The following is a 24,799-nucleotide window of genomic DNA, read 5'->3' on the forward strand; positions in this document are numbered from 1 at the left end:
CTGAGTTCAGGAAACAGCACATCCCCTTTAATAACAGAGGTAGAAGATTCCATACGGTGGCCTATTTTTACAAGACTTTTATGCAGGAAAAGATCAGGGAGGGGTGTGTCCCCCAGTACGGCGTGGGAGGAAACTTGTCAGCATTCAGCAGAGTTATGAAGCATATTTCATCTGCGGTTGGCCCTCCGCACCGAGGTATACGTCCACTCTGGTTCACATTTTTCTCAGCACAACTGAGCAAAAGTCCTGTGGACAGAAGATTGCTCTCTCATCTGTGGGAATGCCAAAGGCTAGGCAGCTAAAATTGGTTGAGGAGGCCCAGCAGATCTCCCTGGCCACACGCTGACTTTTCCAGAATGTCTGCTGCCCTGTACCAGTCCCATATGGCTTCCCAATCATGGGTCCCCGCCAGGTCCTTCCCCGTTGGGTATCTGCTCCCTGAATCCGCTTCCTGCCTGCTCAGATCCATTGCTCCCACTGTGGCTTGGGTGACCTTCAAGTACAGCTCTCCATTCTCCCCTGCCGAGAACCTTCGATAGCTGCCCACTGTCTGCAGGCCCAGCCGGGTACCCTTGCCAGCCAGCCTCTGTGTCCCTGCCTGGCCTTTCTGGTCTTGCGGTCACTGACTGAGCTGCTGAGTCCTGTCCTGTGTCAGCTTTGTGCAGGGCACCAGGGACACAGCGATGAGCAAGTTCCTGCTTTTACAGGAGACAAAAATGCAAAAAAGCAAAAAAGAAGAATAAAATTAATCATATTAATACTTTATTTATGCTAACATGTCCAAAATATTGCCATTTCACTGTGTGGTACCGGCCGTATTTCCAGGCTCAGTTGACACGTGTGTCTCGTAGGTACATTAGGAAGCGCAGGTCTTGAGGTGAGCAGGACAAAGAGAACAGCACTTCGGGGCACCTGAGTGGCTCCGTCAGCTCAGGTCATGATCTCACAGCTCCTAGGATCGAGCCCCGTGTCGGGCTCTGTGCAGAGCCTGGAGCCTGCTGATTCTGTGTCTCCCTTTCTGTCTGCCCCTCCCCTGCTTGTAGTCTGCCTCTCTGTCTCTCTCAAAAATAAATAAACATAAAAAACAAAGAAGAAAAAAAGAAAAAGAGAAGCACCTGCATGAGAGTCCTGGACTTCTGGCTTTGTGTTTCTCCAGGGCATTATCTCGCTAGACTGTGAACTCCATGCCGGCACCAGCATTGCCCTGTTTTGCACACCTGTTTTATGTCTAATACCTCAGTTAGTACTTGGCATGTAGTAGGTGCTCAGTAAATTTTATCAGATGAAATATTGAGTAAGCGCAGGGTACAGAAAAAGTCTGGGTGAGTACCTAACCCGTCTGAGAAGGCAGGAGGGGAGGACATGCCTCTAAATCAACTCGCAAAGCCGGAGTAAAACTAACAGGTCAAGAAGAGGCAGGGAAGAGGGCGCACAGTGTTAGAAATAAAGAGGAGGAAGAAGGTTGGGAGTCAAGGCCTCCTCCTGAGGACATGTGGAAATAGCACTGGCGTCCCTGGTGGGGAGTGGCCCCTCGAACCCGTGTTCTGCGCTTCTCTCCTGTGTGGGTGACGTTTTCTCCCTCCATACCCGCTGCGAGCCTGCAGCAAGGACTTCATGAGGACACCGGCTGACTTCCGTCCCATGCAGGCCAGCCGGGCTGGCGCCTGGGAAGCTTCTGGAGGAGGAGCAGGCTTAATGATTCAAGCACAGGTCAGAGATTGTTCTCACAGCTCCAGACCGTGTTCTCTCCGAGTGTTGGAGTAGATGTCGATTAGATCAAATGTGTTTTTTGGTAATGGCCCTTCGCGTGGGGGCTGGGATCTTCCAGAGTGGTGACGAGTGCCCTGAACGTGTGTCTCTGTGAGAGTGGAACTCTCTGGCATGTGGTTGATAAACGTCAGGGACCGCTGTTTCTGACACCATCCTGAGCAGATCCCGTCTTCTTGCTGTCACTGGCAGGAGAAGCCTCTGGATCATTACGCACGCCGCAGGGTACTGTCTTCCGGGTGGCAGACTGGGGAGTTAAAGGTGAGGAGTCTTCCGGAGAGAGTTCGGTGGTTAAATGCTTTCTCCATATGCCTTTTCGCATCTGAAGGGAAGGTCTGGAGCAGATGAGAGATGACCTAGGAAAATAAAAGCTAGTTTTCCAGAAGAAAGGCGCCTGGGTGGCTCAGTCAGTTAAGTGTCCGACTTCAGCTCAGGTCATGGTCTCACAGTCTGTGGGTTCAAGCCCTGTTTTAGGCTCTGTGCTGACAGCTCAGAGCCTGGAGCCTGTTTCAGATTCTGTGTCTCCCTCTCTCTCTGACTCTCCCCTGCTCATGCTGTCCTCTCTCCTCTCTCTCTCAGAAATAAATAAAAAATTAAAAAAAAAAAGAAAAACGATCATTTTTTAATAAAAGAAATTTTGACTTCCTTGTGTCCATTCATACCTACCCTTTCTTCCAGTATATCAGAAAATAATGCTTTTTAAAATACAGCTTCTCGGGGTGCATGGATGGCTCAGTAGGTTAAGCCTCTGACTTTGGCTCAGGTCATGATCTCATGGTTTCTGGGCTGGGGCCCCGCATCGGGCTCAGAGCCTGGAGCCCACTTCAGATTCTGTGTCCCTCTTTCTCTCTGCCCTTCCCCTCCTCACACTCTTCCCCCTCCTCAAAGATACATAAAAGATTTAAAAAACAAAATACAACTTCTCTTTATTGTAACCACTCTGTCAATGGCCTGCTGCCTTGGGATCATTTTTCTGTTTAATGTCAGCACCAGTCACATCTGTTCTTAGCCTCCACTAAACTAGCCATTGTTGCTTTCGAATAGGACTTAGGATGCTGACATGGAAGGTGATTCGGGAAGGCTGGCAGGGAAGGGCTGTTGCAGGTTCTTGTGATGAAATCTCACGATGAGTAATAATAATGCTATCGAGCGTATGCCAGATTTGGGGCTCGGCACTTCCTCTGCAGTTCTTTCTTCCTTTACAGTAGCCTCTGTGGTGGGTGTCACTGTCCCAGGTTGCAGATTCTTCTGCCTGTCACCTCTTCTGTGATGTTCAGTTGGGTTAAAGGGAAATTTTACACCTGTACCTTTTGAGAAAGTAGTCCTGTAATTCAAACTCCTGATTTGATTAGTCACTGAGCAGCGTGCTAGCCTTGTAAGTGCCATATGCTCCCCTGTATAGTGGTTGGTCTGTTAACGTGTAATAGGAAATGGAATGTCGTAGAGGAATATTAGATACTTAGGTGTGTCTAATAAATCATTTGGCCTGGCAAAGTAGGTATTGTTATTCCCTGGTTCTGGAAGAGGAATCTAGGCTGGAAGAGATTTAGGCAGAACATGCCTTCCAACCCAAACACTTTCATATCTGGGTCTTTACGAATCCAGAGTGGGTTTGCCTCCCACCAGACCATGCGGCCTCCTCGGGGCGGGGGTGGGGGGGTGGGGGAGCGGTCTGGCCTGCACGTTGGCGGTCTTGCCAGGGTGGGGACACACTCGTGGCAGATCTGCCTCCCCACACCCCCGTCGCTCCTCCCCCACCCCCACTCCCTGTCCTTGGCCTGTGTCCGGAAGGAGCCCCTGGCAGGCTCCCGAGCCTTGCTTGTTCACAGGAGAATTGAGGCTTGGTGGGGGTGGAGTTGGTCTGGGTTAATTCTTAGCTCCTTTAGGGATGACTCGGTCTCCAGGCCACACTGAAGATTTGGGACACGGAGACAGCTCCACAGGGGCCCCCAGAATGGCTCTCACAAGGCGGGTCTCTGAGAGTCATTATTTAAGCTCAAACACGTTTTAATTAATGCACTTCTCTATGTTTTAGGCTTTGGACGTGGACCGGATGGTTCTTTACAAAATGAAGAAATCCGTGAAAGCAATAAATATCTCTGGGCTGGGTGAGTACACATTCTTTCCTAGCGGTTTGGTCTCCTTGTGCAGATCTCACGTTCGCGGTCCTCGCGATGCGTGCTGCTGATCACCATTGCTGACTGGTCAGCCCAACCTTTCCTTCTAGGCATGTGCATTATAAAGTTGAGTTGGGACATTTCACTTTTAGGAGTGTGTTTTGTTTTGTTAATTGTCTACTCTGGCCTGGTGGTTCAAACACCTTTCACCCCCACACGATCGCCTCCGTGGCTTCCTGCCCCCTGAAGAGCAGCTGGCTTCCCCACCAGCACCCTGCGTGAGCCAGCTGTGTCCGACTGGCCGGCAGGGACGCCAGCTTCATTCCTGCTCTCTCGTGTGGTCTGTGTGCTAATCATGCCGGCCTGCCTCTCCGTGTCTCCCTCCAGTTCTCGGCCTTCTTGTTTCAGATGACGATTAATGTAAAAGCACAATCAGCTACTCAAAGTAATATCTGGTCTAGACTAAGGAACTGTTTTCTGACCCATGAGTTCATGATCTGAGCTGAGATGAAGAGTCAGAAGCTTAACCGACTGAGCCACCCAGGCGTCCCGAAAATAATTTTTTTGAAGTCATGAAGTGACAATGTAGTTTCCTCAGAAACAAGCAAGTGGGGCAGCCTTGGAGGACTGGAAGTTGTGGGGGCTCCCTGAGAGGCTGGGCGAGGCGATGGATGGCGGACAGCACTGCCCAGTGGGGCAGAAACACTGTCCTTGCGCTCGGCTGGTGGCCCTGGAGGAGGGCGGGGCCCAGGGTCTCCACCTACAAGAGCAGTCAGCCCGTGGATGGCTGTCCCTCGTCCCCTTCACCCACGTGGGGGTTCCCTTTAGTGACAGTAGCGAACAGAGTAGGACAGGGAACGCCAGAGGGTAAGAGGAAGGAGGGGCGCAGAAGGGTCTGGAAGTGCCTCTCGCACCCAAGCCTGCCCCCACCGTGTTCGGCCGTTGTGAGCACCTGCTCCAGTAATTGCTTTCGCCTCCCCCAGGGAGGGCCGTGCAAGCCAAGATGGAGAAGAGGCCAGTAGGAAACCTCAGTCACAAAGATGGTATTACAGCCAAGAATTGCCAAGTATGTTTAGGGACAGATTTAACAGAAGCCATGCAGGAACTGAGTTGGGAAGTGCACAACATTGCTGACAGATCTAAAGACCCACATAAACGGGAGAAGTCTGTGATGTCCCTGGGGCGCAGGACTCGATGCAGTTACTATGTCGGTTCTCCCCAAATTGATCTCAAGGTGCAGCACAATCCTAACCAAGAGTTCTGCAGGGGAAAGTGACCCAGCTGATTCTAACATTTATGTGGAAACGCACAGGACCTAGAATATGCCAAGCGATCTTGGTATAAAAACAAGTGGGAGAATTTAAACAATCTGACTTCAAGTCTTGTGAGATGGTAGTGACCTAGACAGTGTTACCGGGAGGGGGGAGAGGGAGAGGAGGCCAACAAAGAGATGAGTGGAACAAAAGATAGAGTCTAGGGGCACATGGCTGGCTCGGTTAGTAGGGCGTGTGACTCTTGATCCCAAGGTTGTGGGTTTGAGCCCCACGTTGGGTGTAGAGATTACTTAAAAATAAAAGCTTTAAAAAAAAAAAAAAGTCTGGAAATAGACCCTCACTGAGATGTTTCTGCTTGTCAGCACGTTGCCAAGGAAGTCCCATGGGGAAACGAAGGTGTTTCTAGCATGTGGTACTGGAGCATCTGGATCTTTCCATCAGAACAAACGAAGTACAGCCCTCTCTCCTGCCCTACACAAACAGTAATTCAAAGTGGATCATAGATTCACATGTAAAAACTAAAACATGTTTTAGGAGGACATGTTTATAACATGGGGCGGGCAGGGCTCCTCAGGTAGGACGCAGAAGGCAATAAGCGTCAAAGAAAAAAATTGATAAATGAAACTTCATCAAAATGAGAGTCTCCTGCATGCTCAAAAATGCTATTAATAGCCTAACATTTGACGAGCCTCCAGTCAAGAAACTGAAGAGCTCACGCTTGAGAAAACTAAATGGGAACAGGACTTGAAAATGAGAGCATATGATTAACATCCTTAGAAAGGCAAGGGAGGTAATTAAGTTACTGAAACAGAAAAAGGTACTAGTGAAAAAGAGCCAGTAAAAGGCTTGGAAGTAGAAACATATGTAATTGTTGAAATAAAAACTAAAATTTGCTAACTATTTAGCAGGCTGCACACATAGGATCAGTGAGGTCCATGTTGCCAGAACATGAATTTAAGGGATGGGCTCTGTAAAGTAAAAATCAGGAGCCACAGAAAATAGATTTGGAGGGGTCAATATTAGCATTCACTCAAGAGAACTTCTGAAAGAGGGAAAAGAAAAGGAAAAAGAGGGGGGCTCCTGGACAACTCCATCGGTTGGGCGTCTGACTTTGGCTCAGGTCATGATCTCATGGTTTGTGGGTTCCAGTCCCGCTTGCACTCTGCACTGACAGCTCAAAATCTGCTTCAGATCCTCTGTCCTCCTCTCTCTCTACCCCTCCCTTACTTGTGTGCGTGCATTCTCTCTCTCTCTCCCCTCATCTCAAAAATAATAAAAAAGAAAAAAATAAAAAGGGAAATTTTTGAAAAAGTAATAGCTGAAAAATTCTCAGGACTAAAGAAAGAGTTAAGACCTCAGATTGAAAGAATCCACTGAAATTCTAAGGGAAACAGATTGTACAGACACGTATATGTACAAACACATGGTGTGTACGGTATGCGTGTGTGTACATATGTCTGTGTGCATGTATACGTATAAAAAGATTTGGGGGAAACATGCTAAAAATGATTGTTTTAGCATTGTGACTTTATAGCTATTTTTCCTCCCTTCCCTTCCCATATTTCATATATTGTAACGTATTGATGTTAAAATGATTGGACAGGTATTCAGTTGTTGATGGCTAAATTCCAAGTGGATGTGAAAGAAGTTCAAGAAAGCAAAGAAGAGGTGGGAGGGACTTAAGTTGTTCGTGACGGAGCTTGTCCTGACCGAGTGTGAGAGCCTGTGGACCTGACCTGGCGCTAACTGCCATGCCCCAGAGCAGCTCACTTAGCACTGTGGAGCCCCGGTTTCCTTGGCTCTGAGATAATCCCGTGGGGTGAGGGTGCAGATCAGTAGTTCGCAGCCAGGGTGGCTTTGCAAGCCCCAATTTGGTACGAACATCCAAGAGGCGCATGTGCGTCTTCCTTTAAGAAGGAAGTAGACTTAGAATTAATTATCATTGACTAACACATAACTGGAAGTCAACATATGTAGGAAATTATTTTTTATTTAAAAGGAAATATCAAAGAGTCTAAAACTCTTCCCTTAACTCCGCACCGAGCTTTGCTGAAGCAAATGTCTAGATATCCAAACTGTGATCACCTGCCGTTTGCTCTTTTCCTGGAAAAAGTCGGGGAACAGGGTGGAATAATGATTATTTGTATGTTTTTGACCACTTATGACAAACCTTGTGCTTTCTGTACATTACTCTGGTCTTTATAAACGAGCAGTCTGAGATCAGAGGGCTTAGTGTGTTCCCGGGATGTTCCAAGAACCCAGGACTGTGTTGGGTGGCCCGCTCCGCCTGGAGGCTGCCATATGTCCTCAGTGTGTCTGGCACACCGACCAACGGTCTTCAGGATTTCAAGTCACTCAAACGTGGTTGCTTAGTTCTGTTGACAAACAGCAAATTTCAAAAAGTATCTCAAGAGATTTCTTTGGGTTTTTTTTTTTACTGCATTCATTGGGCTTTTGAGTTTATAATTTAAGGCTAGTTCAGAAAGGGTATTTTGTATTCTGATCAGGTTCAAAAGTGATTTTAAAGTCGTATGTCGAGAAGGCTGTTCTGATCAGAAATAAAAATGAAGCACTGTGTTTCTTGTGCAGATGTCGGCCACGTGACTGCCACTAGTCCTGAGAAGGACACGTGTGTCCCCGTAGGCTGGCCCAGTGCTCTGCCATGTAGCTTTAAACAAGTAAGCACAGAGGGAAGAGGTGTAAACACGTTGGTGTCAGGAAGTGAGCCCGTATGAATTTAGTAACACTCGCGTCTCATCTGCCTTTCTGACCTCTGTTGTTGAGCGTGGGCCACAAATCCCCTTCCTTTACCTGTGCCAGAGTCATTTTCCAAAATAGAGCCTAGTGAGGCCACTTCTCTGCTCAGAACTCTGCAGAGTTTTCGTGTTATCCACTTTGATGTTCATGAAGGGGAGTTCCAGAGCCTGGGAGGGATGTGGAGGGCCTCCGTGGGCGGACATTGGGGTAAAAGCACAGGTAAGCAGGTGTCTACTCCTGCAGGGCTAGCTGAAGATTTTAATATGTGAGTGGGGATTGTGAGAGGAGATCTGTCCTAACCTTTCCCAGAGTCGTTTGCTTATGAAATTTCCACTGACTCCTTTCATAGATCCAACATAAGCCTCCCCTTAGTTAAGCACAGGATACTAGATGCGGACCCCGGCCCCAGGCCGCCTGTCCAGGGTCCCTTCTCTGTGCCCGACTTTGGAGTAACTCGAGTTTCCCCCAGCATGCCACTATTTGTGCCTTTTTCCCTTTGCTCTGGCTCCTCTGTCTGCTTGAAATGGCATTTTGCCACTTCATTAGAGGAAACCGAGGCGCGAGCAAGTTGAGAAGTTGGTTCTGGAATTTTAACATCATACTTTGGGCACCCAGCCTGTGTCCTTCCTGAGGTGCCACACAGCAGGCTGACCATTAGCCTGACCTTGGGGGACCTCCTATTTCTGTGATCTTTTTTACCCGTCTAATAGATCATACTGGGCTTGAGTTATTATAAGCCCATGAGTCTCAGTTATTTTGAAGTCAGAATACTGATCCTGACGCCTTATTTCAGGGCAGTGTTGTCTGTGTCAGAGAAGTCACCTGAGGAAGCTCCATGCCTTTTCCTGTGATGTTGCCCACACTGTTCACAGCATTTTGGAAACTCTTCCCTAGAGCTGCTTTTAGTAGCACATTCTTTTGAATATTTCTGGTAGAGGGGTGAGAGTGAGGATAGATGACATTTTTTTAGCAGTAAACATCAGAGGTCAGTGGGGCACATTCTGGTAGGGATTGGCTGTGGGCGGGATTAGCCATGGGTGGTCACAGCCGCTCAGGAGCGTTGTGAGCTGCGCTCCTTCTGTCTGAGGGCCAGCGGCTCCAGGTGCCAGATCGTACTGTCTTGAGCCAACTGCTTGCCTAGGAAGACCACCCATTTCATGTATGATTAAAAGGACAACAAAAAGAATTCACCCTGTATGCCTGCTCCTGCCCCATCCCTTTCCCGTCTTGTGTTCCTTCATTTCTCTGAGACTTGGCACTTTTCCTGCCTTCTTTCCTGATTGGCCATCGATTGGCCCCATCTGACCTCTGACTGATCTCCAGCTGTCCCTGGTGTCTCTGTCCCAGGCTGGCTGACCTCTCCTTGCGTCATGAGCAGGTCATGATTGTATCTGTCTTTGTGCACTGTCTGCCATCTGGCCCCACCCCTGGTCTCTTCTGTCCCCGGCACCTGTCGAAGACCTGCTCACCATTCCCTGCCCGTCTCCATCAAGCTGACACTGGACATCTTTACTCTCTTGTATTAGTTTTCTGTGGCTGCCATGACAACTTACCATAAACCGAGTGCCTTAAATGACAAATTTATCTCTTCCCTTTTGTGGCCATCGCCGAAGTCCCAGCGGCCAATATGAAGTTCAGTTCCCTCTGTGACTTCTGACCGGAGCAAGAAGTGTAAAAGGCACTTCAGTGCAACTTCCCACATTCACAGGAAGATGTGTCTTCCCCTCTTTCCAGAGAGCTGAGACACCAGTATGGTGTCCGAGCCATGCTCGTCCACAGGGCTGCTGAGGGACGGGCTGTGTGAGGACACTGCAGAGGTCAGCAAATGGGCAGGGTAGTCCAGGTCTACAGGTCTACTCGGTGGATGCACCGAGCAGGGACATAGCGGCCGGAGAAGGCGAGTGTCGCGGGTGTGCACATGGCGAGGTGGTTGTCACTAGACTAAAACTGGACAAAGACGCCGGAAAGATCCTGGCACGTAAAGCCAGATCTCACCAAGTAGGAGAGGAAAGGAGCATATAAAAGGAGGGAACAACTGAGAAGATGTAGGAATAGAGTGATCTGATACACAGCTTTCAGTAAAAACTGTTAAAATGAGCAAGAAACCGACAAACGTATCTCGTGGCTCTGGAGGTCACGGGTTCCAGACGGGTCTCGTGGGGCTGAAGAGGGGGTATTGGCAGAGCTCCTCCCTGGAGGCCTGGGGGATAGGCACCTCCTTGCATTTCCAGCTTTTAGAGACTGCCTGCATTCCTTGGTTTGTGTTCTTCCGTCCTCAAAGCCAGGGCTGGCTGGCAGAGCCTTTCTCACACCCTGTCACTGTGACTCCACCTTATTCTGCACCGGCTGCCTGAACAGGGTGCCCAGCTGGGGCAGCTTAAACCAGACTCTGCATCCCGTACTTCTAGGCAGCACGGAGTCCACGTGGCTGCGTGGTGGTGAAGGCTGTATCCCTGCTACAGACGCAGACAGCTGCCTCCTCACCGTGTCCTTACGTGGTAGAGCGAGAGGATGCCCATCGTGAGAGCCCTGCCCGGTGATCTCATCCAAACCCCGTTATCTCCCAAAGCCCCCCCTCCACATACCACCACGCTGGGGGGTGGGACTTCAGCATACAAGTGCAGGTGCAGGAAGAACACAGCACAGCTTTGTCCGCGGCCTGTGCTGGGTCCTCTGCCTCCCACCTGCACAGGGAAGGGCCCTGTGGTCGCACTGGGCGACACTGGTGACCCAGGATAATCTCCCCATCTCAGAGTCAGCTGATTCGCAACTTAAATTTCATTTGCAACCTCAATTCCCATTTGTCAGGCAGCAGGACATCTAGGAATTAGGTCTAGGAATTAGGAATCGGTCCAGGAATTAGGATGTGTGCATCTTTGGGGCGGGAGCAGACATTCTTCTGCCTTCCACACCTCACCTCTGAATTCTGAGTTTTGCAGCTGAATCTGTTTTGACTTGTTTAGCCAGAAATAAAGGAGTGCCTAATATACAGGTGTTATTTCCCCTTTAGATATTGCTCTTTATCATTCTCTAACAGTTATATGTTGATCTCTGCTCCTTAATTAGAAGGCAAGCCCTTGAGGTCACTGACCAAGTCTGGGAGGCAGCGTTGTTTAGAGTAAGAGCACATGGGTGTTACAGTCTAAGAAGCCTAGAACAGAAATCCACGTGCCACTCGAAAAGCCTGTGGCAGGAAAATTACTTAATCTTTCCGAGCCTCAGTTTCTTCATACGTGAGATGGGACTCTTAGTATTTTAAACCATTTTTAGTAAAGATTAACTGAGCTGACACGACAGAAGTGACAGATCTGGTTCAGGGCACATGGTAAGCATGGCAGCTGTGGACATACTTCCTGTGTGCTCCTTGCCGTGGCTGCACGAGGCCCACACCATGGGCCCCCTAAACAGTCATTTGTGTGTTCTCGGAGAACTCCTGCTCCGAGTTCTGAGACCAGCATCATAGTTTTGGATGGAAGCAGTGTGGGTGGTGGCAGCAGTGTGTATTCTGCTGGGTGAGGGTTGGTACAGATTTATGTAGAAGGGTGATTGGAGATGCCTTAGAGGCGCCAGCCATGTTTTTTTATAGCCAGAGAGCTAAGGGTGGGTCTGACCGTCTCACCAGGGACCTACACTGTGCCCTCAGTATTGCCTTGCGGCCTGCAAAGCCTTTAATACTGACTCTCTGGCTTTTTAGGAGAAAGTTTGCCCACCTGAGTATTATAGTAGTGGTTCTGAAACTTCAGAGCGCCCCAGAATCCCCTGGAAGTCTTATTAAAGCCTGGGTTGCTGGGTGGCCCCGCCTTCAGAGTTTCTGGTTCAGTAGGTGCAGGATGGAGCTGGGAATTTCCCAATCTGCTGAGTTCCCAGGTGATGCCAAAGCTCCTGGTCTTTGAGAATACTCCCACACATGTGCGTGCACACACACACACACACACACGCTCCCACACACACGACTTGAAACCTTGGACTGAGCCAAAAGGGTATCAGGTATGTCCCTATAGATCCAACACAGTAGTTTTCTTACACAGTAGCAAGTGTAGTACATTCGCTCCCATCTTTCAAAACAGATGACAATCCAGCTGGATGTATTTTCTGGTACATCTTGTACACAAGTTTGTAGAAATAGTTATTATAGTCGATTGGTGAGAAACGGTTTCTACAGTAATTTTCCCCTTCATGATAGATGGCTACTAACTCTTAAAAACATCCAGTTTACGTTTGTTCTAAAGTTTTTATTAGTCTAAAACTTCCCAAGCTCTGTTTCTGCCCAAAGGTATTTTCAACTCCTCCAGTGGGAAGTTGAAGCGAGTAGGGTTTTTTTGTTTTTTTTTTAAGCTGTTTGACATATCTGTGGGTGGAAAAATTCATCTTTATCAAGAAGGGAGCAACAAAAGACTTTCACTTTCCCTTCTCTAGAATTACTCTGTCTTAATCTAAAATTACTCCATCTTAAAGACTTGATGGGGCTTCTTCCTGAGAGAGAGAAATCTCTTCTTCACCCTTGATCTGAATGTCCTCAAGAAATTTGTCACATCCTTGAAATGAGAAGTACAAAGAAAGAAATGCTCATCTTCCCATAAACTGTTACCATTTATTTTCCCAGTACAAAAGGAATTAGAATTCAGTAAGTGTGTGTGTGTGTGTGTGTGTGTGTACTTCTCCCTGTTATTTGTGATGCTAATTAGAATATGGATATGAAATTAATACAGAACTTAAAATTAATACAGAGAATTGTTTCTATTATAGATCTCCTATAATTAGGGGAGAGGAGTTTAAAAGAAATCTGTGAAATAGTTTGGGAAGTGACGTTTCATTGTGCGTTCCGAAGATCCTCTATCTGGCGTGATTTTCTACCTGTTTCATGAGAGAATAACTAAATCATGGGAATCCCCAGCAACTGGCACGAATCTGGTGGAACTGGTATTCCCCTTTGTTGTGGCCTTGAACATTGGCGCATGGAGTTTTTTTCAAAGCAGTTTGGCAGTTCATATCAAGAAAAATACAACTCTTGATGCAGGAAGATGCACAAAGATGTTCATTGCTTTATTGTCGTGCCTGATCACGGAGGAAACCCGAAAGCCTCCTATCACTAAATTAGGACCTACTGTCCGAGGGAATTATGCGTCCTGAGCAACGCAGAGAAAAATACTGATGATAGAATATCCAGCCTGTAAAAACTCAAGATACAAAATGTATGATACCGTATCTGTGATCAAAAGGAATAGGAGATTATAACACACGATAAAGAAAACACTTCTGTATTGACGTTCATAAACTGGAGAGTGGTGACATAATAACAGGAATAAAATCCTGACACTCGTGAAGGATTTGTTGTAGGGCAAGCACTGTGCTAAATAAGTACTTTACTTACATATACCCCTCACGACAACTTTGTGAAGTAGGTGCTGTCCGTAACTCCGTTCACAGACGAGGTCACTGAGGCACAGTAGTCATTTGCCCCGGGTAGTGGAGCTAGCATTTAGAGGAGCTGAGGTTCAAACCCCGAACTGCTTCCCCGTCTCTGCCGCTGACCGTGGCACCACTGCCTGGGGCACGGAGTGCTGGTGTGAATGAGGGTCCCCAGGGGAGAAAACCAGGCAGCAGCGCCGTGGGAATGTTCTAGAGACCATCTGGCTGAGCCCTCGTGATGCTTTTGAAAAACTCCAGGTGGTTTTGGTCGATCACAACCGGTATGACCCAGTACATGAGAAGCTCAGAGGTGAGTCAGGTGACCTGAGGGGAAGTATGTTTAAAAAAAGCAAAAACAAAAAAGGTAGTTATTACCTCCATTACTGAATTGTAAGAGCAACGTTTAAAGAGGAACCTCAGAGTTTTCAAGCTGAAAACCTCATTGTAGGAGGACATTGGAAGGAGCTGGCACTTCTTCGCTTGGGTGGGTGGGGAGGACGCGTAGCTGAAGGTGTGCTTTAGGATGAGGACGTGAGAATATTATTTGTCCCTCTCTAGAGGGCGCTTTCATGGGATCAGGCCTGACTCAGGTATGACGGAGAGGTGGCTGGCTGAGCTGGTTGCTGGAAGGGCTTCAGCAGAGGCGCGGTGACTCTTTTCTAAGGAAGTTGTATGGGAAGGCGGCGACATTGCCTCTGAGACCTCGAGATGTCTCTGAGATGTCTGTGGTCCCTTCTCTGCAGGTTAGGAGTAACGGTTGGAATTGAGGTGGGCACCTTGTGGAATCCAGTTAGCGGTGGTCACCTCTTAGTCATGGAAGGATAGCTAATCGGAAGGAACGCTAGGGTCTGTGACTTAACGTCCCAAGTATTAACGTGAGTCCTACCGAGGGTCATTGTACCTGTTTGGTAGGGAATTTAAGCTCCTCTAGGCTAGGGCTTTTCCCCTGCTGTACGTAAGGGTCTGCGGACAGGCTTAAGAGGTCTGCATCCCAAGAGTTGGGTGAAAAATTATGTAAAGATAACTTTTCCTGGTATCAAAACATTTCTCTGATTTTTATTGGTGTCTGTGATCAACAGAAGATTAAAGAACCACTGATCTGGCAAAACCGTCATGTTTTATAGATGTAGATATCATCAGAGCCGATGTTCGGCCTTACCTACTATAAAACATTGACCACAATATTCAGGGAGTATCTAAACCTGTGTCCTCGTCTGTAAAATCTGCCAGAGTTGTTGAGGTGAAAGACTGTGTGTGTGTGTGTGTGTGTGTGTGTGTGTGTGTGTAAATGTATGTATGTAAGTGTATCTAAAATTTTTCCTACACGGATGGCAGCTATTACGTGAGGCTTGGAGACCATTGGTTTTTCAAGGCTGCTTGTCCCTGGGCATGAAGACCCCAGGGGACCTTGCCACACCCCAGGAGTGGTCTTTACTTCTGGTCGGCTGGCTGTGCTGTCAAAGTGGGGGAGGGGGGAATCTGGTGAGCCTCTGTAAGTAATGTGGACTGTATCCTTCAGGGAGGAGGAGGCAAGAAGAATGGGGAGAAGGGCCGGAAAGCAGTTTGCAGTGACCACAGGCACACGGTGTAACGTGGCCAGTCTGGCTGCTCTGCCAACAGGGTCATCTGTACAATCGGAGGGAACGTTTCCAACAGCCAAGAGTCCACAGTCAGCAGATGTTGATTTACCTGCCTGCTTTCTGTGCCGGGCGCCTGGGGATCCCAGGCTAAAGGGGCGCCTCAGCCAGGGCTCCTGCCTCCTCCTCCGGTTTGGTGGGAAGCGCTCTTTGGATGGGAGAGGCTGGCGTGAGTCAGGCAGCTGGTGTCTCAGCTTTAATCTCTTGGACCGGATTCTGAAGGACAAAACTCCTTTAAGCTTCATCCCCTCTAAGAAGCCGTTTCCATCCCCACCCCCAGAAAATGGGCTGTCTTCCTCATCTCAGGCTGTGTTTCTACCTCCTGTAACGAATACCGCGACGGATCGTTCTAGCACATTCATCGTCATGCTAAATTGTGCGCTGGCAGGTACAGGGCTTTATTCATCTTTGTCCCTTCCTTTGTCCCTGTTCTTAAATGCAAGTCTCATCATGTCGCTTTACAGCCTTTTGGGGCCCTCCCTCTGTGACTTGGGATGCAGTCCTTCACCTGACCCCTGGTGGACGCTCCCTGTGTTCCGGCCATCTCCTGGCCCCCCAAGTGTCCCCAGTGTCGTTCCCTTTCTAGCTGCACTCTCCACACTGAACTGACTGGCGTGTGAGTCTTCCTCTCTTACAGAGGTTTGCTTCCCTTTTTTTTCTTAATTTACATTTACTTATTTTTGAGAGACGGAGACAGAGCACAAGTGGGGAGGGTCAGAGAGAGAGGGAGACACAGAATCTGAAGCAGGCTCCAGGCTCTGAGTGCAGGCACAGAGCCTGACGTGGGCCTCAAACTCAAACTGTGAGATCATGACCTGAGCTGAAGTCGAATGCTTAACTGACTGAGCCACCCAGGCACCCCCAGAGGTTTGCTTCTTGAGGCAGGGGCTGTGCTTCATGAATCCTTAGTGGTCATTAGTGCTCACTGCAAAACAGGCTTTCGGTGTGATTGGGTTGTTACCCTTTCATAACCAGAAAGTTCTTGACTGATAGTGTGTATTTGGGAGATTACAGAATGAGTACATACAAGTGCATGTTGACAGGTTTTCTGTACTCCGAGCCTGTCATCTAAAGTGACAGAAAGGACAACTTGAAAAAAGACCTCATCTAGGAGATCAGTCTCCATTCTTCACCCCTCCCCCTCTCCTCCCAAATGTGCTTTTCTGCGAGCAGTTTTCTAGAGGCAGTAGGGCTGTGTAGAGTTCTTCACACAGACTTCTGACTCTCATTTTGTTGTCATTAATATAGGATGGGATCAGAGTACGTGGTGATCTCAGACTAAAGTTTTCATATTTCAGTAGCCAGCCCCACTTTGACTTTAACTGACTTCATCGCGAGCTTCTTGTGCTGTACATAACCAGACTAGATACATCATGGTGGCCTCCATGAGGACTGGTAGTTTCCATAAGGTCAGAGGGGACGCCCCAAAAGGAAACGAGTTTTGAAAATAGAAAAGAGCACATCATGTTGGAGAAATGGCAGGTGCTGAGACCCCAAGAGGGAAGCCATGTTTCCCTCTCGTCTTGCTTGTCTTGAGCGTGGGCTCAGGGGTTGGAGAGGAGGAGGGGGTTCTCATCAAGCCGCTTTTGGTTATATAGGCAGCTGTGTTTTGTCAGGGCATCCAGGTAGGTGCTCCGGTTCCAAAGCCACCTGTCACAGCAGCCTGTCCAGGAGACAGCGGTAGGGAGACAGATGATGCTGTCCTCACCAGGCGCACAGAGCCAGAGTGATCTGCCCATTGTAGCTGACACTTCAGTTTAATTTATTCTAGATGTTGTGTTCTGATTATAAAGACTATACGAGCTGAGTTTAGAAAATTAGGAAAAGCAGTAGAACAGGAGGAGCTCCTGGCTGACTCAGTGAGTAGAGTACGCGACTCTTGATCGCAGGGTTGTGAGTTCGAGCCCCATGTTGGGTGTAGTGAGTACTTAAAAATAAAATCAAAAAGGAAAAAAGAAAAGCAGTAGCACAAAGTCATGGTCATGGGCAGGCAGGTCCCACTTCCCAGGTAACAGGCTGTGATGTGCTCCCGGTCTGCGGGCTCCAGGCTGGCTGTGACGGACGACACTGTGGGGCTGTGAGATGCCCACTCAGAGAGGATACAGTGTTGCATAGACAACTGGCGGTTCCTGGCACACCCCGCTGTGCTACACTGCGTGCTCTACGCTGACTGTGTGCTCACTGTTTTTACCACAGCTTAGCATTTTGATGTCTTTCCTTTTCAGACTTCGCTACGTTGTAACTTGTTATAAAGTTGAGACTAAATGTGCAGTTTTGTATCCTTTTATTTTTTTTTCTAAAATGTAGCTTTTAGGGGCGCCTGGGTGGCTCAGTCAGTTAAGCATCAGACTTCTGCTCAGGTCATGATCTTGGGGTTTGTGGTTCGAGCCCCACGTCGTCGGGCTCTGTGCTGACAGCTCAGAGCCTGGAGCCTGTTTAAGATTCTGTATCTACCTCTCTCTCTGACCCTCCCGTGTACACTGTCTGTCGGTCTGTCTCTCTCTCTCTCTCAGAAATAAGTAAAATACTAAAAAAAATTTTTAAATAAATAAATAAAATGTAGCTTCGATCCTGACCACGTTCCTACTTCATGATTTCAAAAGCCTCCCTAGGACTCCACTTTGGAGAGAGCGTTCTTTAACCGTTTCCACACTCCTGGAGCACCGGACTGTCTCCATTCTCACTCTGCAGATTCTTCTGCACACACATTTCTGCACACACATCTCTTGGTCACCTCGATTGTTTCCTTAGAACAGATTTCTGGAAGGGGGGTTATTGGATGGCAAAACTGCTGTCAGCCTTCGATACCGATTACCAGATGGCGAACTGAACGGTGCTCATCTGGGATGATTCTGGAAATAAAGCTCTAAAAATGGATTTCTCCCACGGGGTGGGTGGTCACAGGGCAGAGATCCTGTTGGAAACAGGGACTGTCTTTGATCCCGCCAGGAAACAGCTGTTCCCGGGAGCCGTGTGCTCTAAGTCGGATGCGACCCCAGGCGATGCGTAGGGTCGCTGGCCTGCGGGGAAATGGCCTCCTTGATGTTCACTTGTGCCTACTATCCTGATGTTAAAATTGTGGCACACGGGTGAATGTCAGTCACCACGCGATCCAGGGGGCACCTCTGTAAAGCCGCTACTGCAGAGAGCACATGTCTCTCCCTAAGTGCACCTGTGGTGAGCCGTCTCTGAGGGGGTTTGGGACGTGTGGTGTCAGCAGGGGGTGGCCCAAGTGGTCAGCGGTCTGGCCAGGAGCAGGGGCTCAGATGGTCTGAGTCAGGGTGACCTCCCCACCCCCATTTCTCTCTGGTGTGGCCCTTGGTGTTTGGGTTGCCAGTGCGTGTGCTCGGCTGGCAGACTGTGATGTTTCTGTTAGCCCAGAGCCGAGAGTGGTGGCTGCGTGATGAGCAGATGGGAGAACGTTGGGAGACTGGGCACAGGAAGCCTGAGTTCTGGTTCCAGCTCTGCTGCGAATCTGCTGTGTGAACTTGAGCAAGTCAGCACCCTCTCTGAGCTTTGCTTTCCTGTCTAGAAAGAGAGGGTTCTGGACCAGGTCCCATTTCCACTGAGAAGACCTAGAAGTGGGCATGGATGGCCCGGGGGAGGATGCTGCTGAGGCCCGTGCTACCCTGTGATGGTTTTGGGAGTTGAGAACTGCGTGCAGGCAGGGGCCTTCAGCCTGAGGAAGTAGTCTTGGCCTCTGAGCACATGAGGCTCCACGCTGCTCCTTGGGGTTGACTACCTTCCTGTTTCTTCTCTGTTTGGAAATTACTCCCTGACCTTGGAGCCCCGGTTCAGAGGTCCCCTTCTTGGCGTCTCTGAATCCTCAGCACCTGGCACGTTGCAGGCCATCAGTGGCGTGGATTCGTGTGTCTTTCCCTGGACACCGATGCTGGCTACCACGTGCACCCTCGTCGTCGTGTTCCGCCGCAGCACGTGGTCCCACCCCTGTGGCAGGCCTGCAGGTAGTGGGTGAAACATGGGAGGTGGGAGTGAGGGTTGGTTAAGGTGAAATCGGCTCAGGACCCCTGCTGTCCTTTGGCAATGCTGGGGCCCCGGCTCGCTTCCTCGCTCTGCTTGACCTTGGGATAAACAGGCTGCCTTTGTCCTGTTAGGATCCAACTGGTTTTGCTTCGACTGTATGCACTGGGTCTTCTCCTTGATACCAGGGTTTTTTAAGATAACAGAATCAAGTAAACTAAAAAGCATACCACAAAACCCAGTCCTTCTAACTTCAGAATGTACATGTTTTGCTGGCTTTGAAACAGACTTTTCTGTGAGACTCTCTCATCTCACCCCTTTAATTGGATTGGTGGAAAGAGTGAGGTGCGGGAAACAGGAGGGCTGTGGGGTTAGAATTGAGAAGACACAGGGTCTTGTCCTGCCGTGGTCTCAGTGACTTGGAGCCTTGTCTTTCGAAGTCCTTCCCACACGAGGGGTTTTTGGCTCTGGATCATTAATAAGAACCAGAGTTGGAGATATATTTGAACATCGGGGGAGGCAAGAGAGTGAGCTCTTTTTAGAAAAACAGCTTTCACAATTTTGTAAATAAGAGCTGATAGACCAGTTTGGGATCTTTCCAGAAACTTTATTCCCAGGCTATTTATTTTGGGTTCCTATTTTAAGTTTGTTTTCGGCAAAAGAAAAATAAAGGCGCTCAACTCCTTTCTGTTCTCTAGTAGGAAAATCTCAAAACTTTGGGCGATCTAGAGCAGTGGGTCAGTCAGTCTGCATCTGTGGAGGGTTTACTGTGCTCACAGGGGGCCACCATGCTGCTGTTTCTGGAAGACATGGAGAGATGCAGGGCTGTAGTCTCTCAAGAAGCTGCAAAGTTGTTTGCAAGGAGAGAAATTTGTGTTAAAAACCCCAATGACATCAGCATGGAGAAGGTCCCACTGACCTAAATTGGGACAGTTTGAGCATCAGAAAATAATGACTGCAGTGGGACAGAACACTTGACATCTGTGAGATCATGGTGATGATGATGAGCCAAACACTTTGTTGGTCAGGGTTGAGGGTGCAGGAAGCAGCACGTTATTTTGAAGATTTATAAGGGAAAGAATGTTTTAAACCGTGAACTATATGAGGCAGTCCGCTAAGAAGCCCAGAAGGAGGGGTGACCGGAAGCTCACTCTTACTTCCTGGTGCTGGAATATGCTGTGTGTCCTGTGTCGGGCTGGCTGACTGCCAGTGAGACCAGGCAGGTTCCTCTTTCCCACAGGTGACTGACCGTGGGCCGGGAGGCAGCCCGCAGAGTGAACAGAGAGTGGATTTGACCCCTGGCCCACCTCTTACCAACTGTGTGATCTTGGCTGAATTCCACCCCATTCAGAACGCAGTAGGGATGATAATATTAACAGTTCAGAGTGTTACCAAGTTAACTTAAACAAAGACTTAAAGGCCACCTGATAGGCATGAACTGAAAGTGAATTTCCTCACTCTGCCCTGTGAGTGTTCACTTCGAGCTGTACAGGCACCGTTCTCAGGGGCCCCTGCATGGCTCTCAGGGCGACTTTGGTCTTTGCATTCCTGTTTTCTGTCCCCCAGTGGAGTGACCTCAGCACTAGACGTCTGCTGTGGCCGTCCCTCCCTTCCCAAGCCACACTGGAATTGCCCATGTCTTGACCACCAACTTTTGAAATAGTTCTAAGAGAGCATGTGGTTGGAAAGGAACCACCCTTTGCTGTTAACCGCATGTGCCAGAATCACAGCTAGAGCAAGCTAAGAGGTGTAACTGATCCATTTCTGAAATGGAATTACCTTGGTTTTGGCAAGGTAAGCTGTCTCTATCAGTGAAACACCAGTGCGCAGAGCAGAACAGTGGGCTTGGGGATGAGATGCCCCAGACAAGCTGGTTTGAACTCTAGCTCGGCCACTTGCTGACCCTGTTTCCAGGACAACCTATTTGATCTCTTTGAGCCCTGTTTGATTTCTTTTCACCACGATGAGAAAAAAAATACATATGTCCTACAAAGTTGTCCTGAGGTGTAGAAAAAACACAGATTGTCTGTGCATCGTATAAATGACATCTGTGGACTGCTCACTGCCAGTCAGTGCTGTCAGGTGGGTGCTGAGTGTGGCTGGACTCCATGTCCCCACGCTGTTCTTGGATTCTTCCCTTGCCCTTGTGAGCATCTCACAGCACGTCTCTAACCTTCATGTGGCAGAGACCTTGGCTCGTTTACTCATTGGAGTCACGTACTCCTTCTGTGCCATGGAAGGTGGGCACCCAGAACCCAGATCTGAGGGCCCTTCCCGTTCTGCCACACATTCTTCAGGACCCATACGTGTGTGTTTCTGTCTTGTTTGCTGAGAGTAGTCTCAGAAATGCATTTAATTTATCCAGAACTCTCAGGTCCTTTTCTGAAATGTCAAAGAAGAAAAAAAAACAAGGAAAAAGGGCTTGAACAGTGAAATTAATTTTCTCTTCTGTTCGTTAGAGCCACGTCAGAATGCCCTGAGGCCACCACTGGGGGTGGAGGGCATAGCGCCTCCCTAGTAAGGTGGGTGGGCACACCATTCGTGGATCACAGTGATCTGGCTCACGGTCAAGGGTGCCCTGTCACGAACAGATGTTCCCCTTGCTTGCCCTGGTTTTCAGGCCAGGAGTTGGCATTGGCTGGCAGTGGTTTTCTTCACCTGAGGAAGGAAGAATCTGGTGGCCATCCCTCCTGGTCATCACGCTTGTCCTTTGGGACCCGTTGCCAGCACGGCACGGTGATTGCGGTTCCTAGCGCACCTCGACTTCTCTCAGATCTCTGTCCTGCTGATGTGTTCAGTTTTATTCCCAGCTAAGAAGACCTGCTAAAGACGGGGAGGGAGAGGTGGCTGCATTAACCGCGTCTCCCCTTGCCGCCGCAGCCCACGTGGAGAACGAAGAGCAGTACACCCAGGCCCTGGAGAAGTTCGGCGGCAACTGCGTGTGCAGAGACGACCCGGACCTGGGAAGCGCGTTTCTGAAGTTCTCTGTGTTTACCAAGGAGCTGACGGCGCTTTTCAAAAACCTGGTAAGGACCCTGTGTGGCACGCCTGCCATGACTTTATTTTTTTATTTTACTTTTTAAAAATTTGTTTCATGTTTATTTTTGAAAGAGAGTGAGTGCAGGGGAGAGGCAGAGAGAGAGGGAGACACAGAATCCAAAGCAGGCTCCAGGCTCTGAGCTGTCAGCATAGAGCCCGACGTGGGGCTCGAACTCGGGAACCACGAGATCGTGACCTGAGCCGAAGTCAGACGCTCAACTGACTGAGCCCCCAGGTGCCCCTGTCGTCACTCTAGATGGAAAGGTAGCTCGATAGAGGATAGCTAAGGTTTGTTTGATGACCAGAGAGTAAGTTTCATAGCTCATGTGGTACCTAAAGGAATTATATTTTCTGTCACATTAGGTCACTTTGGAATAAATTTTAGAATTGCAGTTTTTATGGTCATGTGGCTTTTTAAATTCAAGTCAGCCTTTGAAATATGCACAGCTGTGGGACAAAATGGGTAAAAGCATTCATCTTCTCCAGGGCCTCTGACTTCAATTTCTAAGTTTCTAAACTATGTAGAATAGTCTGTTTCTGGTAATTATGGCAGGCGTTTAAACTTACAGTATTTAATAAATATGTTCCAGGCCTGTCTTACACAGCAAGGTAACCTATAATCAGAGCACAGAAATTGCCATGAATATTTAAAGGCGTTTTATGCTCCCAAATGCAGAGCCTAAAAAAAGTCACTTCTTAAGCACCAGGAAACATGGAGCAGGCACTTCTTGCCAGTGGCAGGTCCTGGGGGGCCAGGTGAATGGGGTTCTTTCTTGTGCGTGGCAGCTCTGGGCCTTCCCTTGGGGAACAGAATTCTGAACAAGGGGACAGACAGCCCGACAGGGTGCTTGGGACCTGCCGCCTGGTTTCTTCCACAAGGGGGAACATCCGCCAGGATGGTCCCAGCATCTCTTTCCTTTTTTGCTCCCCCAAGGTCAAGGTCATGGGTGACCAGACCTGGTCAAGGTCGCAAAGAACAGTGCCTTTCTCCTGTCAGCAAGCAAATAACAAGTGAAAAAGTAGCTCATCGTTCTTGGAATGGTGATGATGGTGGGTTTGTATGTCTGGCCATAGGAGGTGGAAAGAAATAGGGCGCCCGGGTGGCTTAGTCGGTTAAGCATCCGACTTTCGCTTAGGTCATGATCTCGCGGTTCGTGGGTTCGAGCCCCACGTCGGGCTCTGTGCTGACTGCCAGCTCAGAGCCTGGAGCCTGTTTCAGTCTGTGACTCCCTCTCTCTCTGACCCTCCCCTGCTCACGCTGTCTCTCTCTCTCTCTCTCTCTTAGAAATAAAAAATAAATAAATAAATAATTAAAAAATTAAAAAAAAAAAAAAAGGAGGTGGAAAGAAGGGAACATTGTGTATGAGGGGAAGAAAAGGGACCAGATCCTAAGGCTCTGTCTTGTAAAATATTTCGGTTGGAAATGGTAGAACTAAAAAGCCATTACTGTGCTCAAGTTAATTTGCAAACTCTTGGGGTTTTATCAAGTTGGTCGCCCATTTCTTCCTAGTCCAAACAGGCTGGCAGTCAGCACCTCAGGTAGGGGGCTCCAGGCCCCCATTAACTCTGCTCTCTGGTCCCTGGCTGACATGCTTATGTAGGCTCTCACCACTGAGTCAGATTGGAGCTTTTTTTTTTTTTTCTTAACTGGAGAAGGGGCACCTGGGTGGCTCAGTTCGTTAAGCACCCAACAATTGATTTCAGCTCAAGTCGTGATCTCAGGGTTTATGAGTTTGAGCCCTACATTGGGCTCCTCACTGACCATACAGAGTCTGCTTGGGATTCTCTCTCCCTCTCCCTCTGCCCCTCCCCAGCTTTCTCTCTCTCTCTTAAAATAAATAAATAAACATTAAAAAGATTCTAAACTGGAGAGACTGAATGGTCCCAGGGAAGACCTGTGGGGGTCTTCCTGTGACACAGGCAGCCTGCGGACCACTCTCCCAGCACCCCCCCCCCTCCGTGGGTCAGCCCCTTCCCGGCTCTGAGCGCCTCACCCTTGAGTAGGAGCGAACAACCTGCAGAATGGAAGACTAGGATAAGCAGAAGAAAGGACTTAGAGGAGACATCAGGGTAGACCTGTGTCAGAGGGAAGTAGCTGGGGACGCAGTTTATCATTAAAGGGGAACGACCGTTGCTATAAGAAAACATAAAGGCAAAAATCCAGTGAGAAGGTTGGAATAGAAGCCTCTCAGAAAACAGATCAAAAATAAAGCAAAAACGTGGAAAATAAAAGACAAGATGAGTGGACAGGCACCTCGGAGAGAATGGAAACAGGAGGGCGGCATGAGCACAGCAGGGTGGAGACCACCCCTGGCTGCAAGGCTGCCCAGTGCCCAGAGCAGTGTGGGAAGAGGACCCACCCCAGGCGGCCAGGCTTAACACCTAACACATCAGTGGTGTGGGGGCGCCTGGGCGGCTCAGTCAGTTGGGTGTCTGACTCTTGATCTTGGCTCAGGTCATGATCTCACGGTTTTGTGAGTTCGAGCTCCATGTGCTCAGGCCTCCCCTCTGTGCTGACAGGGAGGAAGGAGCCTGCTTGGGATTCTCTCCATCTCTCTCTACCTCTGTGCCACTCGTGCACATGTATGTGCGCTCGCTCGCTCTCTCTAAAAATGTTAAAAAAAAGTCAGTGGTATTGGACATCTCAGCATGAACACTGGAATTTGTAAGGCACAGAGCAAGGCCACTAACATCCCGAGGAGCATGATTCTAACCTGGATTTACAGCAGCTGAGCATGGGGGTAGAATTAGAAATATTTTCAGAAAGGCAAGGCTCAGAGAGTGTGGCGCCAGTGCGTCATTTCTCCAAAACTCCTAA

At 48.8% G+C, this 24,799-nt stretch overlaps 1 protein-coding gene across 4 annotated transcripts in view; it reads left to right on the top strand.

The window, feature by feature from the left end:
* Positions 1-24,799, top strand: part of ASAP2 (ArfGAP with SH3 domain, ankyrin repeat and PH domain 2) — a 172,396-nt gene that overhangs the window by 58,152 nt on the left and 89,445 nt on the right. For all 4 annotated transcript variants that reach the window (XM_039231024.1, XM_039231025.1, XM_039231026.1 and 1 more), the window contains exons 2-3: positions 3,803-3,875; positions 21,823-21,968. In XM_039231024.1, the coding sequence (XP_039086955.1) occupies positions 3,803-3,875; positions 21,823-21,968 (219 nt within the window). The remainder of the gene's footprint in view (positions 1-3,802; positions 3,876-21,822; positions 21,969-24,799) is intronic.

Source organism: Hyaena hyaena, unplaced genomic scaffold (genome assembly GCF_003009895.1).
Source record: "Hyaena hyaena isolate Hyena2069 unplaced genomic scaffold, ASM300989v1 scaffold_53, whole genome shotgun sequence".
Classification (NCBI taxonomy): Eukaryota; Metazoa; Chordata; class Mammalia; order Carnivora; family Hyaenidae; genus Hyaena; species Hyaena hyaena.